The sequence below is a fragment of the Rana temporaria genome, chromosome 3 (genome assembly GCF_905171775.1).
Source record: "Rana temporaria chromosome 3, aRanTem1.1, whole genome shotgun sequence".
NCBI lineage: Eukaryota > Metazoa > Chordata > Amphibia > Anura > Ranidae > Rana > Rana temporaria.
Window position 1 is genome coordinate 142,969,028 of NC_053491.1, and position 13,806 is coordinate 142,982,833.

At 43.3% G+C, this 13,806-nt stretch overlaps 1 protein-coding gene across 2 annotated transcripts in view; it reads right to left on the reverse strand.

Annotated features, from left to right (window-relative positions):
* The window catches only part of LOC120931786 (laminin subunit beta-4-like), a 180,550-nt gene that overhangs the window by 13,262 nt on the left and 153,482 nt on the right, over positions 1-13,806 (reverse strand). For both annotated transcript variants that reach the window (XM_040343551.1, XM_040343552.1), the window contains 2 exons: positions 12,561-12,759; positions 8,219-8,357 (listed from right to left, as the gene is read on the reverse strand). In XM_040343551.1, the coding sequence (XP_040199485.1) occupies positions 8,219-8,357; positions 12,561-12,759 (338 nt within the window). The remainder of the gene's footprint in view (positions 1-8,218; positions 8,358-12,560; positions 12,760-13,806) is intronic.

Below are 13,806 nucleotides of genomic sequence, written 5' to 3' on the forward strand. Positions count from 1 at the left end.
GAAGATTTTGCTATCCACACTGAAATATGGAATTTGTTGATACACAAGTATAAATGACATTTTTGCACAATAGCACTTTTCCTTTTCTTTTTTTCTAATGGACTTACTTGGATTATTTATATATTTTTTTTAACACATTCTTATTTACACTTTTTGATATATATGAATGTTTTACTTCCACTGTGTGGGTAACAGTGAGTGTAGTGGTTAGCACCTTCACCTAGCAGCAAAAAGGGTCACTGGTTTAAATCCCAACCATGACACCATCTGCCTGGAGTTTGCATGCTCTCCCTGTGCCTGTGTGGGTTTCCTCCGGCTTCCCCCCACACTCTAAAGACATGCTGGTAAGTTAATCAGAACCTAAATTGGTCCTGGTATATGTATGAATGTGCATTAGGGACCTTAGGTTGTAAGCTCCTTGAGGGTAGGGACTGATGTGAATGTACAATGTATATGTAAAGCACTGCATACATTTATAGCACTATATATAAGTACCTAAAATAAAAATAAATTGATTAATTGTTATGAATTAATGCACTTCATATTGATAGCGCAACACGTTTTTATCATTATTTATAATATTTATGTGGATATTTTGTGAGTGCAGCTGTCACTGAGAAATTATAAATTTTTACTATTTGGTGACACTTTATGCTCAACTTATTTTTTGGTTTACTTATAAGTTGGAGGTCGACTCTTACCCTTAACCCTTACAGGTCTAATTTTGTAAAATGTGTACATTTAGGTGACTTTGCAGACTCAGCCTTTTACATAGTGAGCACTGACTTAAAGCGGAGCTCCACCCTGAAGTGGAACTCGCGCTGATCGGAACCCTCCCCCCTCCGGTGTCACATTTGACACCTTTCAGGGGGGAGGGGGGTGCAGATACCTGTCTAAAGACAGGTATTTGCACCCACTTCTGGCCACACAGTCTCGGGCAGACTGCGGGCATTACGTCCCCCCGTTGTGTGCTGGGAACACTCGGCTCCCAGTACACAGCGGGAGCCAATCAGTAGGCGCAGCGCAACTCGCGCATGCGCCGTAGGGAACCGGGCAGTTAAGCCGGAGCGCTTCACTTTCTGGTTCCCTCATCGAGGATGGCGGGGGGAGCAGCAGAGTGACGAGCGACCGCTTGTCCTCTGCTGCGGACGGCGCTGGACTCCAGGACAGGTAAGTGTCCTAATATTAAAAGTCAGCAGCTGCAGTATTTGTAGCTGCTGGCTTTTAATATTTTTTTTTTTCAGCGGACATCCTCTTTAAATGATTGTTTAGTAATTTTCAGATTATCCTAAATATATGTTTTGCCAAGATCCCATTGCTCTAGAAAGCTTTAGAGACCTAACCCATACACACGATCGGATATTCCGACAACAATTGTCCGATGGACGTGTTTTGTTGGATAATCCGACCGTCTGTATGCTCAATTGGACAATTGTTGTAGAAATTTTCGACAACAAATGTTGGATGGTCGTGCTCTCAAATTGTCCGACAACAAATGTGTTCCATCGGATTATCCGATCGTGTGCACACAAATCCGTCAGACTAAAATCCAAAGTACAAACCCACATGCTCCGAACCAATGCTAAACATCAGACAACAATAGCAGAAGTTGCCCAAAGGGTGGCTGAAAATGTTCTGCGTCTGTATGCAGAATACGTTTACGGACAACGCCCTTCGGACAAAAATCCACAGATTTATCCGATCGTGTGAATGAGGCTTAAGACCAAATTTAAAGTGTTATTAAATGATAAAAAGTTAAAAGTATACAGTGCTGCACGCCTCAGCACTTGTTCGCTATGGGCCAGATTCACAGAAGAGATACGACGGCGTATCTCCTGATATGCCGTCGTATCTCTGTGATCCCCCCGTCCTAACTATGCGACATAGTCACGTGACCCCGCCCCCTCTGACGTACCCTCTGCTACGTCACTGGGGAAGCCCAAAATGAGGGAAGCCGGGCTTCGCCAGTGACGTAGCAGAGGGTACGTCAGAGGGGGCGGGGTCACGTGACGGGTGCCCCTGCCTCTTCTATATAAGTAATGTCACACAGCCCCAGCGCGTCATTCCGCTGGGCTGTGTCCGGCGATGAGGAGGTCGGGGATGCTGCGCTCCGGATGGATCTTCTGAGCGATGGATCGAAGATGACATGGACGCCGCAGGATCTTCTCATCGCGGGAGATCACCGTCGCAGGATGAGGACAACGCTGGAAGCCGGGAACGAGTGGATTTTTCAGCGCTGGAGTTTTTTTTAATAAAGGACTTTATTCTACGGTGTCAGTGTGTTTTTTTTACAATACTTTTCACTTCCTTCGTGAAATGGTAGAGGTACAGTGTACCCCATTACCATTTCACACAGGGGGGGGTCAGGATCTGGGGGTCCCCTTTGTTAAAGGGGTCTTCCAGATTCTGATAAACCTCCCGCCCGCAGACCCCCACAACCACCGGGCAAGGGTTGTGGGGATGAGACCCTTGTGGCCTGGTGCGGTTCAGGAGAGGGGGGGGCCGCACTCTGTCCCCCCTCTTTTCTGCGGCCGGCCAGGTCAACGTGCTCGGATAATGGGTCTGGTTATGGATATTTAGGGGGAACCGCACGTCATTTTTGTTTTAAATTGACGGCGGGGTTCCCCTTAATATCCATACCAGACCTGAAGGGTCTGGTTATGGATATTTACCGGGAACCGCACGTCATTTTTTTTTTTAATTGACGGCGGGGTTCCCCATAATATCCATACCAGACCTAAAGGGTCTGGTTATTGAATTTGCGGGGACCTCCGCACATTTTTTTTTCCCGAACTCCGATCCCGGACCCGAACTTTTTTCAATTATTCGGGTTCGGGTCCGGGTTCGGGAAAAACCCAAAGTCCGTACCGAACCCGAACTTTACAGTTCGGGTTCGCTCAACCCTAGTTACGGCGATCCAAAAAAAAAAGTGTTGCCTATAGTTCTACTTTAAGCACAAATTTCTGATAATTTTATGGAGAGGACTAAGAAGATATAACCATGCCAATGGTGCAGCAGAAAACATATAGCACAGTGAGGAAGGTTTATGGTCCAGGAGGATCGGACAGTCAAAATTAGAAGCAGCTTGTGTTACACTAACAGTGTAGCGCAAGCCGACGGGGACTCTTTCCGTGCTGCTCCCCTGCAAAGTTCTGCCCTAGGCCAGGGCCTTGTTGGCCTAAGCCAGGATACAGCATTGGCTCCACCCCCCCCCCCTACAGGGTTCCATGGAGCCACCTTTGTGTGCATGCTTATGGCTGGCTAGCTAACGCCTCTCTCTATGCAGTGTGCATCCCATGCAGCACATAGCCCGGAAAGCCTAGAGCGGAGGCCACTCTCCTTCTTTCCTCCTCTATGCACCTGCACTATGTTTCCTGAGCTTTGGTAATGAAGTGATCAGGGCATGCGCTACCTGGATGTTCAAGGAAAGCGGCTCTGCGCTGGTGATTTGTAAACTATGTTAGTACCTTACATACAAAATAAAACTTTGCATTGTTTAAAAGAAATACATTTATTGAAAAAAATGTAGAAACTTTATTATTAGACTTTATTTTTTTCTAGGCACTTTAAAGTATTTTATACTGTACGTGTGTCTGTAAATGATTGCCTCCCTAAAACCTAGTTGTAAATAAGACCCTCTGCCATAGCATACATTGTACAGTTTCCACCGATTACAATTTCAACATTATTTGTTTAGTTTTGATCTTTCCTGTGTGTTTGGACTCGGAGGGCACAAAGGTCATTTGCTGCAAATTCGTCTGTGTCTGTGAATTTTATTTTTGTCTTCATTCAGACATAATGCTGACCACTGTCTGTTGGTTAAGTGTTTCCAGTAAATCACAGTGATATTGAAAAAACGTCCTGAATTTATACGTGTGAATGAAATGTAGCGTAAGCATGGCGCGTCTGTGTAATAATGCACTAAAAGAACATTAACACTAACAGATACAGCCAACAAACTGAGCATATGAACTGTGCTACATATCTTCATTTTGTTTTACAACAGGGGTTTTCAGACTTCACAGTATGAGAGCCACGTTGTATATTTTACAAATCTATTGCAGGCTGAAAAAAATTTGTTTTATAAAAGAGTAGATCAAATTAAATCCTTTTGCTGCAGGAGCCGTCTTTGCAATTTTTGCACACATTTTAAATATCATTTTAGGGCAGAAGATTAAAGTGTTTGTAAAGGCAGAATTTTTTTTTTCTTAACCACTTCAGCCCTAGAAGGATTTGCCTCCTTCCTGACCAGGCCATTTTTTGCGATACGCCACTGCGTTGCTTTAACTGACAATTGCGGGGTCGTGCGACGTTGTACCCAAACACAATTTATGTCCTTTTTTCCCCACAAATAGAGTTTTTATTTGGTGGTATTTTATCACCTCTGCGGTTTTTATTTTTTGCGCTATAACCAAAAAGATGCGTACATTTTGAAGAAAAAACACAGTATTTTGTACTTTTTGCTATAATAAATATCCCCCAAAAAATGTAAATAAACACATTTCTTCATCAGTTTAGGCCAATATGTATTCTTTTACATATTTTTGGTAAAAAAAAAGCAATAAGCGTATGTAGCACTACCCCCGGAGGAGCTGCTGGTTGTTTTGGGTGGCACGATTACCTCTGGCTCTTCTGAATTCCTAGGGGTGCGTGATGCATTTAGTAGAAGTAAAGGAATGTCCGCAACAGGTGCTCTTTGCTGTGCTCTTTATTACCCAGCAGGTAAAAACAATGGGCCAGATTCAGGTACAGCAGCCTAACTTTGAGCAGGCGTAAGGGCATCTCATATGCGATACGCCGACGTAACATAGAGAGGCAAGACCAGTATTCACAAAGCACTTGCTCCCTAAGTTACGGCAGCGTATCGTAAATGGGCCGGCGTAAGGCCGCCTAATTCAAATTAGGAAGGTAGTGGGCGTGTTGTATTAAAATTAACCGTGACCCCATGTAAATGAATGGCCGAACGAACATGCTCAGAATCACGTTTCATATACTCCATAAGATACGACGGCTCAATGCGTACGACGTGAACGTAACCTACGCCCAACCCCATTCATGTACGACTTATGTAAACAACGTAAAATCCGACGGCTGTTCCGACGTCCATACCCCAACATGACTTACCCCTGCTTTTTGAGGGATAACTTTACGCCGGACATACGCCTTACGTAAACTGCGTAGCTTACAGCGACGGGCGCAAGTACGTTCGTGAATTGGCGTATCTAGGTCATTTACATATTCGACGCGTAAATCAATGGAAGCGCCCCTAGCGGCCAGCATAAATATGCACCCAAGATACGACGACGTAGGAGACTTACGTCGGTCTGATGGAGCCAGAATTCAGGCGTATCTGGTTTCAAGAATACGGCGCATAGATACGACAGGGCATCCTAGAACTTACGCGGCATATCAACAGATACGTTGGCGTAAGTTCTCTCTGAATCTGGCCCAATAAAACTTGTGGTGAGGAAAGTCAAGTTGAAGGAAGAAAGCAGAATAGCAAATTCAGGTGTAATGATAGGGAAACATTCCTGCTCCCAAGAATAACACTTCTCTGCGCCACTCCTGCCAGAGTGGGCTTTGCGTACCCGGACAGGCCTCTCTCACTGACCTGGCAGCCGGAGTATCACTCGAACAGTTGTAGGATAAAGTCCCTGCCACAGACCATCCTTAGTGAACTTGAACTTGAGGAAAAGTCTCTGCCACAGACCCTCCTTGGTGAACGTCAGGGAGACACCTCTGCCACAGGCCCTCTCTGATTGTATTTACGGAGAAGATCCTCCTTGGTGAATTACGCCTGGGTCTCCTTCAACTTGTCGCCCAGGTACCGACAGGTGATCAATCCCTCTGTGTTCCGGCTACCTCGATCCCCGGTGGTTTGTCCAGGCCCTTTTGGACCGCCAGCCTCTCAATGGCGCTCCTCAGACGGACTCCCCACCGAACAGCACTACCGCTTGGATCCTCAAAGGTGGGAACCCAGTCGCTTGAAGGAGTGCTTATCACCCTGAATAGACAAATTGAGATATTGGGCAAAATTCTCAAAGAGATACGACGGTGTATCTCCTGATACACCGTCGTATCTCTGAGTTAGGCCGGTTGTATCTATGCGACTGATTCATAGAATCAGTTACGCATAGATATGCCTAAGATCCGACAGGTGTAACTGTGTTACACCGTTCTCACTGATTTACGCAGAGAATATGTAAATCAGCGAGATACGCCAATTCACGAACGTACGCGGGCCCGACGCAGTGTTTTTACGACGTTTACGTAAGGGTTTTCATAGTTAGCACATAGTTACCCCTGCTTCTATGAGGCGCAGCCAATGTTAAGTATGGCCGTCGTTCCCGCGACGAAATTTGAATTTTTTACGTCGTTTGCGTAAGTCGTTCACGAATACGGATGGACGTCATTTACGTAAGCGTCAAAACCAATGACGTTGTTGCGACATCATTTGGAGCAGTGCACGCTGGGAAAATTTCCGGACGGCGCATGCGCTATTCGATCGGCGCGGGGACGCGCCTGATTTGAATAGAACACTCCCCCTAGCCGCGGAATTTGAGTTCCGCCAGAGGAATTACGATCCGCCGCCGCAAGTTTGGAGGTAAGTGTTTTGTGAATTACCCACTTGCCTCTAAAACTTGCGGCGGCGGATCTTAAATCAGATAGATTACGCGGATCTAAAGATCCGCTGATCTATCTGAATCTGGCCCATTCTCTTTAAAGATGTTAGTGTTTTGCACGTTACTAATATTATCTACCATACCTCCCAACTTTTGAACTTCAGAATGAGGGACAATTAAGGGAGTAAATGAGCTGCGGTGCGCCTTGCAGCAAAATGTGGGTGTGGCTAAAGTCTTAATGGTGGGAAGGGCTTAATGGGTGTGGCTATACAAAACTCAACTCTCTCATCAATGTTTCACAGCTCTCACTAATGCCACCCCACCTCTCACACAAATGCTCCCCAGCTGTCATCAATTCCCCCTCCTCTCTTACTAAGCCCTGCTCCCCTCTTACTAATGCTTCCCCTAGCTCTCTTAAGAATTCCCCCTCCTCTCTTATTAATCCCCCTTACACCAATTCTTCCTCCAATCTTACTAATGCCCCCCCCAGCTCTTTCACCAATCCCCCCTCCTCTCTTACTAACCCCCCCTTACACCAATTCTTCCTCCAGTCTTACTAATCCCCCCAGCTCTCTCACCAATGCTCCCCAGCTGTCATCAATTCCCCCTCCTACTAATGCCCCCCAGCTCTCTCACCAATTCCCCCTCCTCTCTTACTAATCCTCCCTTAGACCAATTCTTCCTCCAGTCTTACTAATGCCCCCCAGGTCTCTCACCAATTCCCCCTCCTCTCTTACTAATCTCCCCCTTACACCAATTCTTCCTCCAGTCTTCCTAATGCCCCCCCAGGTCTCTCACCAACTCCCCCTCCTCTCTTACTAATCTCCCCCTTACACCAATTCTTCCTCCAGTCTTCCTAATGCCCCCCAGGTCTCTTACCAATTCCCCCTCCTCTCTTACTAATCCTCCCCTTACACCAATTCTTCCTGCAGTCTTACTAATGCCCCCCAGGTCTCTCACCAATTCCCCCTCCTCTCTTACTAATCCCCCCCTTACACCAATTCTTCCTGCAGTCTTACTAATGCCCCCAGCTCTCTCACCAACTCCCCCTCCTCTCTTACTAACCCCCCTATTACACCTATTCTTCCTCTAGTCTTACTAAGGCCCCCATCCCAGCTCTCTCACAAGTCCCCCCCTCTGCTCTTACTAATGCCCCCCCAACTCTCTCACAAATGCAGATAAATATGTATTCTGTACTTTTTTAAGCACAGTACTGCTGACAGCTCCCAGTGCAGCAACTGTAGCATGGAGCCGAGGAGTTTCACAGCACTTTACCAGATCCATGTTCCAGTCCTGACAGGCGGGGAAAAACACCTCTGGCATCCCCAAATGTGAGGGCAGCAATGTGGGCAGTTGTGGCCCCAGGACCCAGGGCACCCACCAGCAAATGTGGGCCCCAAATGTCCCCCCCCCCCCCGGGTGCCTTGCGCTAACACACAGAAGCATGTGGAGTGCTTCTGTGTGACAAGGAGTTCCTTTCCTATTACCTTCCACAAGCTGCTGACAGGCAGGAACGTGGCTGCTGATAGGAGAGATCTACTCTGTATTTTACAAAACTTGGAGTCATCTTAATGCTGTTATTTCATTTACAGTACCTGTGAAAGTCTGTTTCTGATGTCCTTAATGTTCTTGTTTACATTGTTCAGCACGGAGCTTGTTTTTTTCTGTATATTTTCAGCTTGATTTAAATTATTTGTGATCTCATATGTACTGGGAAGGTTATCGACTGCTTTTCTATAAAAAAATAAAATATATAGAATTGAAATAAAAATGTAAAAACATACATGTCATTTAAAAAGTCATTATAAATAAAAGAGATCCTACAGGAAACATTTAAAGCACACCCAGTCTTCACTAAAGTGCCAACGAGTAATAATATTCATGCATCTCTTGAACAAAATTGTCTCTATAAGTCCCAAGTTCTGGGTTGGTTGCTGAATGGGACAGCTATGCATATATTTAGGACTCATTTGCCCCTTGGTATATGCCTTGCATTGTCTTGGCTCTGCCCACTCATTTCATACAAACAAATCTTCAGCTTACCAAAAAACATACCTGACCCAATGCACCCCAGTGCAGCACACCTCACTATTTTCTCTAACACTTTGCACTTCTCTAACACTTTGCACTGGGTGAGGCATTACTGTGTGATGTGCAGTGTTAATTTTGTCAAATAAGACAGACTAAAACATTTTAGTCAACTAACTTAAAGCGGAGTTCCACCCTAAAGTGGAACTTCCGCTTAATCCACTCTTCGCCCCCTTACATGCCACATTTGGCATGTAATTTTCTTGAGGGGGGAGTGGCGGCTTCAGTAGGAGTAGGACTTCCAGTCCCACTTCCTCCTTCCGCCCAGGGACCACTAAGGCGATACGTCACATTGCCTTTTAGTGGACCACTAAGGCGATACGTCACATTGCCTTTTAGTGGCCCCTCCCTGTAGGCGATCACCTGGGACACGTGACAGGTCACAGGCGATCGCCTGTCCACTTAGGGAGCGCTGCGCTGTTCGCGCATGCGCAGTGAGTGCCCGGCCATGAAGCCGAAAGCTGTCACCGCCGGATGCCCACAGTGGCAATGAAGGGGGGACCGGAATGAAGCTCCCAGCGGCACGTCGCTGGACCGTGGAACAGGTAAGTGTATGTTTATTAAAAGCCAGCAGCTACACTTTTTGTAGCTGCTGACTTTTAATAAACATAAAAAAAAGGCTGGAACTCCCCATTAATACCTTTTTAGTCAACTAAAATACGACTAAAACTAAACAATTGAGATGACTAAAACTAAAATGACATTTTAGTCAAAAGACTAAAATGGGACTGAAACTAAAATGCCATTTTAGTCAAAAGACTTATGCCGATCATTTTTCGGCATGTAAAAAACGATGTGAAAAATATAAATCGCGCTACCTCTAAACCGTGTGAAACAAATGTTTGAATCACAAAACACACAAAACTATGTGATATATATTGATATAAATCATAAACTATGTGGTATATGATGGTATATATTAATCACTAATATACCAAAAAAACAAGAGAGGTTGAAAGCCACTAGAGGGCCCTATATAGCACTCTCAAGTCCCTCAATAACAGTGAAACAGTGATAATATTGATTATTTAACATCAAAAAAATGTGGATCATATCATTAGATCAATAAATATTAACCACATACAAATATATATATAGACATAAATAAAACAAATATTTTAGCAATAAAGTCCATAATTGTTTAACACATGAAATGCCAGACACCCATGCTCTGTGCCAAGTTCCAAAATCAGTTGAAAACGTGTCCAAAGCAAAGTGATGTATCCTCCACCAAACTATAGATTGGCTCCTTACCAAATCGCCATGATCCCTTATGACAGGGGATCATGAACAGCATATAATAGGTAGTCACTCCCAGTCTTGCAGTTCAGACAGATACAATCCTTAACATTGGGTCTCATCCACAAGTGATTAAACTTCATCAACATCAATGCCCACCATGTAAAAACAATAACAGCTCCACATAGCGTTTTAAATGAGTAACATTTTTTTATTTAAAGTTGTATTGTACTTACAAACATACAGTAAAAAATGCCTCGAATCTGATGTGCCGGCCGGTACACAAATTCCCAGACACCCGTCCACTGGGGGAATGTTTGGAGCTCTTGGGTGACGACAGCGCGCCGCTCCGCCCTACGTCCATTTCGTAAAATATTACTTCTTCCAGGATCGTATCTGTCTGAACTACAAGACTGGGAGTGACTACCTATTATATGCTGTTCATGATCCCCTGTCATAAGGGATCATGGCGATTTGGTAAGGAGCCAATCTATAGTTTGGTGGAGGATACATCACTTTGCTTTGGACACGTTTTCAACTGATTTTGGAACTTGGCACAGAGCACGGGTGTCTAGCATTTCATGTGTTAAACATTTATGGACTTTATTGCTACAATATTTGTTTTATTTATATGTCTATATATATTTTTATTTGGTTAATATTTATTGATCTAATGATCTGATTCAAATTTTTTTGATGTTCATTATCAATATTATCACTGTTTCACTGTTATTGAGGGACTTGAGAGTGCTATATAGTGCCCTCTAGTGGCTATCAACCTCTCTTGTTTTTTTGGTATATTAGTGATTTATATATACCATCATATACCACATAGTTTATGATTTATATCAATATATATCACATAGTTTTGTGTGTTTTGTGATTCAAACATTTGTTTCACACGGTTTAGAGGTAGCGCGATTTATATTTTTCTCACTGTTTATTTTTTGTATCTATTGTTTACACGGTAATCGTAGCTCTCGGATTCAATAGACTGTGATTTCATTGCAGTTTTTCTTTCTTTCTTTCTTGTTTGTTTAGTTTCTTAGCGCAGTTTCTTTCCAATTTTCCATGTAAAAAAGGACGTTTTTAAAACATTTCATTTAAAATGATCGTGTGTGGGCTTCACATCATTTTTCGGGTTCTGAAAAACGACAAAAAAAAATTCGAACATGCTGCATTTTTTAACAACGTTATAAACAATGTCGTTTTTCGGGTTATAAAAATGATCGTGTGTGGGCTAAAACTACGTTAAAAACCTGTGCATGCTCAGAAGCAAGTTATGAGACGGGAGCGCTCGTTCTGGTAAAACTACCGTTCGTAATGGAGTAAGCACATTCATCACGCTATAACAGACAGAAAAGCGCAAATCGTCTTTTACTAACACGGAATCAGCTAAAGCAGCCCAAAGGGTGGCGTCATCAGAAGGGAACTTCCCCTTTATAGTGCCGTCGTACGTGTTGTACGTCACCGCGCTTTGCTAGAGCATTTTTTTTAACAATCGTTTGTGGGCAACGTCGTTTTAATGATGAAGTTGGAAAAAACTTTGTTTTTTCTAGAGGCTGAAAAACATTGTTTTTTTACAAGCCAAAAAATGATTGTGTGTACGCGGCATAAGACTAAAACGAAATTGAAATTTGACTGCAAAATTAACACTAGTCTGTAGTGCATGTTCATACCCCAATACCATAAATGATAACATATTTCGATTTTTCACTCCAGCAGTATATAATGAGTTTGGAAATTGTAGAGAAATGCTTAAATACTGCATTACAATTTAACTATACACATTACATTTTAGATGATTAAAATGAGTTTTAGTCGACTAAAATGATTTTAGTAGACTAAAATCTACTGGAGATTTTAGTAGAATAAAATGTACTGCAGATTTAGTCGACTAAATATGACTAAAACGAAAACAACTGCAGAAGACTTAAATGAGGCTAAAACTAAAATGCTATTTCAGGCCTAAGACTAATGCCGTGTACAGACGTTCGGACTTTCCGACAACAAAACCGTGGATTCTTTTCCGACGGATATTGGTAACACAAATGTTGTCGGAAATTCCAAACATCAAGAACGCAGTGACGTACAACACATACAACGGCTCTAGAAAAGGGAAGTTCAATAACAGTCGTGTTAGTAGAAGTTTGGTGAGAGATAATTCGCACTTTTCAGCCTCATGCTTTTCAGTCCATTACAGCGTGACAAATGTGCTATCTCCATTACAAACGCTAGTTTTACCAGACCGAGCGCTTCCATCTCGTCCTTGATTCAGAGCATGCGTGGAATTTTGTGCGTCGGAATTGTCTACACAGGATCGGAATTTACGAGAACGGATTTTGTTGTCAGAAAATTTAAGAACAAGCTCTCAAATTTGTTTTGCCGGAAATTCCGACAGAAAATGTCCGATGGAGCATACACATGGTCTAAATTTCTGATAACAAGCTCCCATCAAACATTTGTTGTCGGAATGCCCGATCGTCTGTACACAGCATAAGACTAAAACTAAATCTAAATTTGCTGAAAAATTAACACTGGTGATGTGGAGCATTGCAATTTCCTGCTTTGCAGTACCATCACTTCCAAATTTAAAATACTTGATTATACCTTGCATTGTTTGCTTGCTGTGTAAGTTTCTTTACATCCTCCAGCTGCTTTTGAAGTTTTTTCTTGTTTTGTTGGTATTCATCGCACATTTTTTTAATCTTGTTCAGTATATTGATTAAATCATATGGTGCGGCTGGCAACTTTATTGCAAGGACCTCATTAGCTATCTTTTCTATTTCTTCTGGGTTAATAGTAGCATCTGGAAAGAAAAAAAAAAGGATGTTAATGCATTGTATATATTTTTTCTCATTCATGGAGCTTATCTGATAAATCAAGTTCATTTCTCAGGTTAAAGCATGGGCTGTTCTCTGAGTTTGAAGAAAGTTAGAATTTTAGTTCTTAAAGTGGATGTAAACCCGATTCATGAAATTTGAGCTGGGCACATATATCTGCAGTATTTTGTTATCTCCTTTCAATGAGCTAAGTCTTATAGCTCTCTTCTGAACGATTCCTCTGTTATCAGCCTGAGAACTCCTGACATGTTTTTTTACTTTTTAGACAAAAGCAGCCTGAATCTTTTGTCAAAGGAGGTTGCTAAAATAGATTAGCAGAGAGCAGCTCCTATTACAAAACAGCTCTGAGAGTCTCTGCCTATGATGAGAGGGGGTGTGTGCCTTTCCTCCAATCAGCAATGTTGGCTATCTTGGCTGTATGCCCAAACAGCACACTCTGTGTTAACCAGGAAGAGACAATTTCCTAACATGATCTCAACTTTCTAAACTGTATATAAATGTGAAGACAGCAGATATACATATTGCCCCGGATTCAGAAAGGACTTACGACGTATCTCCAGATACGCCGTCGTAAGTCAAAATGTGCGCCATCGTATCTATACGCTTATTCAGAAAAGCAGATATGCCTGAATTTTGGCAAGATACGACCGACGTAAGTCTCCTACACCGTCGTATCTTGGGTGAATATTTACGCTGGCCGCTAGGGGCGCTTCTGTTGATTTACGCGTCGAATATGTAAATGAGCTAGATATGCCAATTCACGAACGTACTTGTGCCCGTCGCAGTAAGCTACGCCGTTTACGTAAGGTGTACGTCCGGCGTAAGCTTACCCCTCATAAAGCAGGGGTAAGTCATGTTAAGGTATGGGCACGGGAACAGCGTCGTATTTTACGTTGTTTACGTAAGTCGTACGTGAATGGGGCTGGGCGTAGGTTACGTTCACGTCGCATGAACGGACCCGGCGTATCTTAGGGAGTAAATTAGACGTGATTCTGAGCATGCGCGCGCATGCG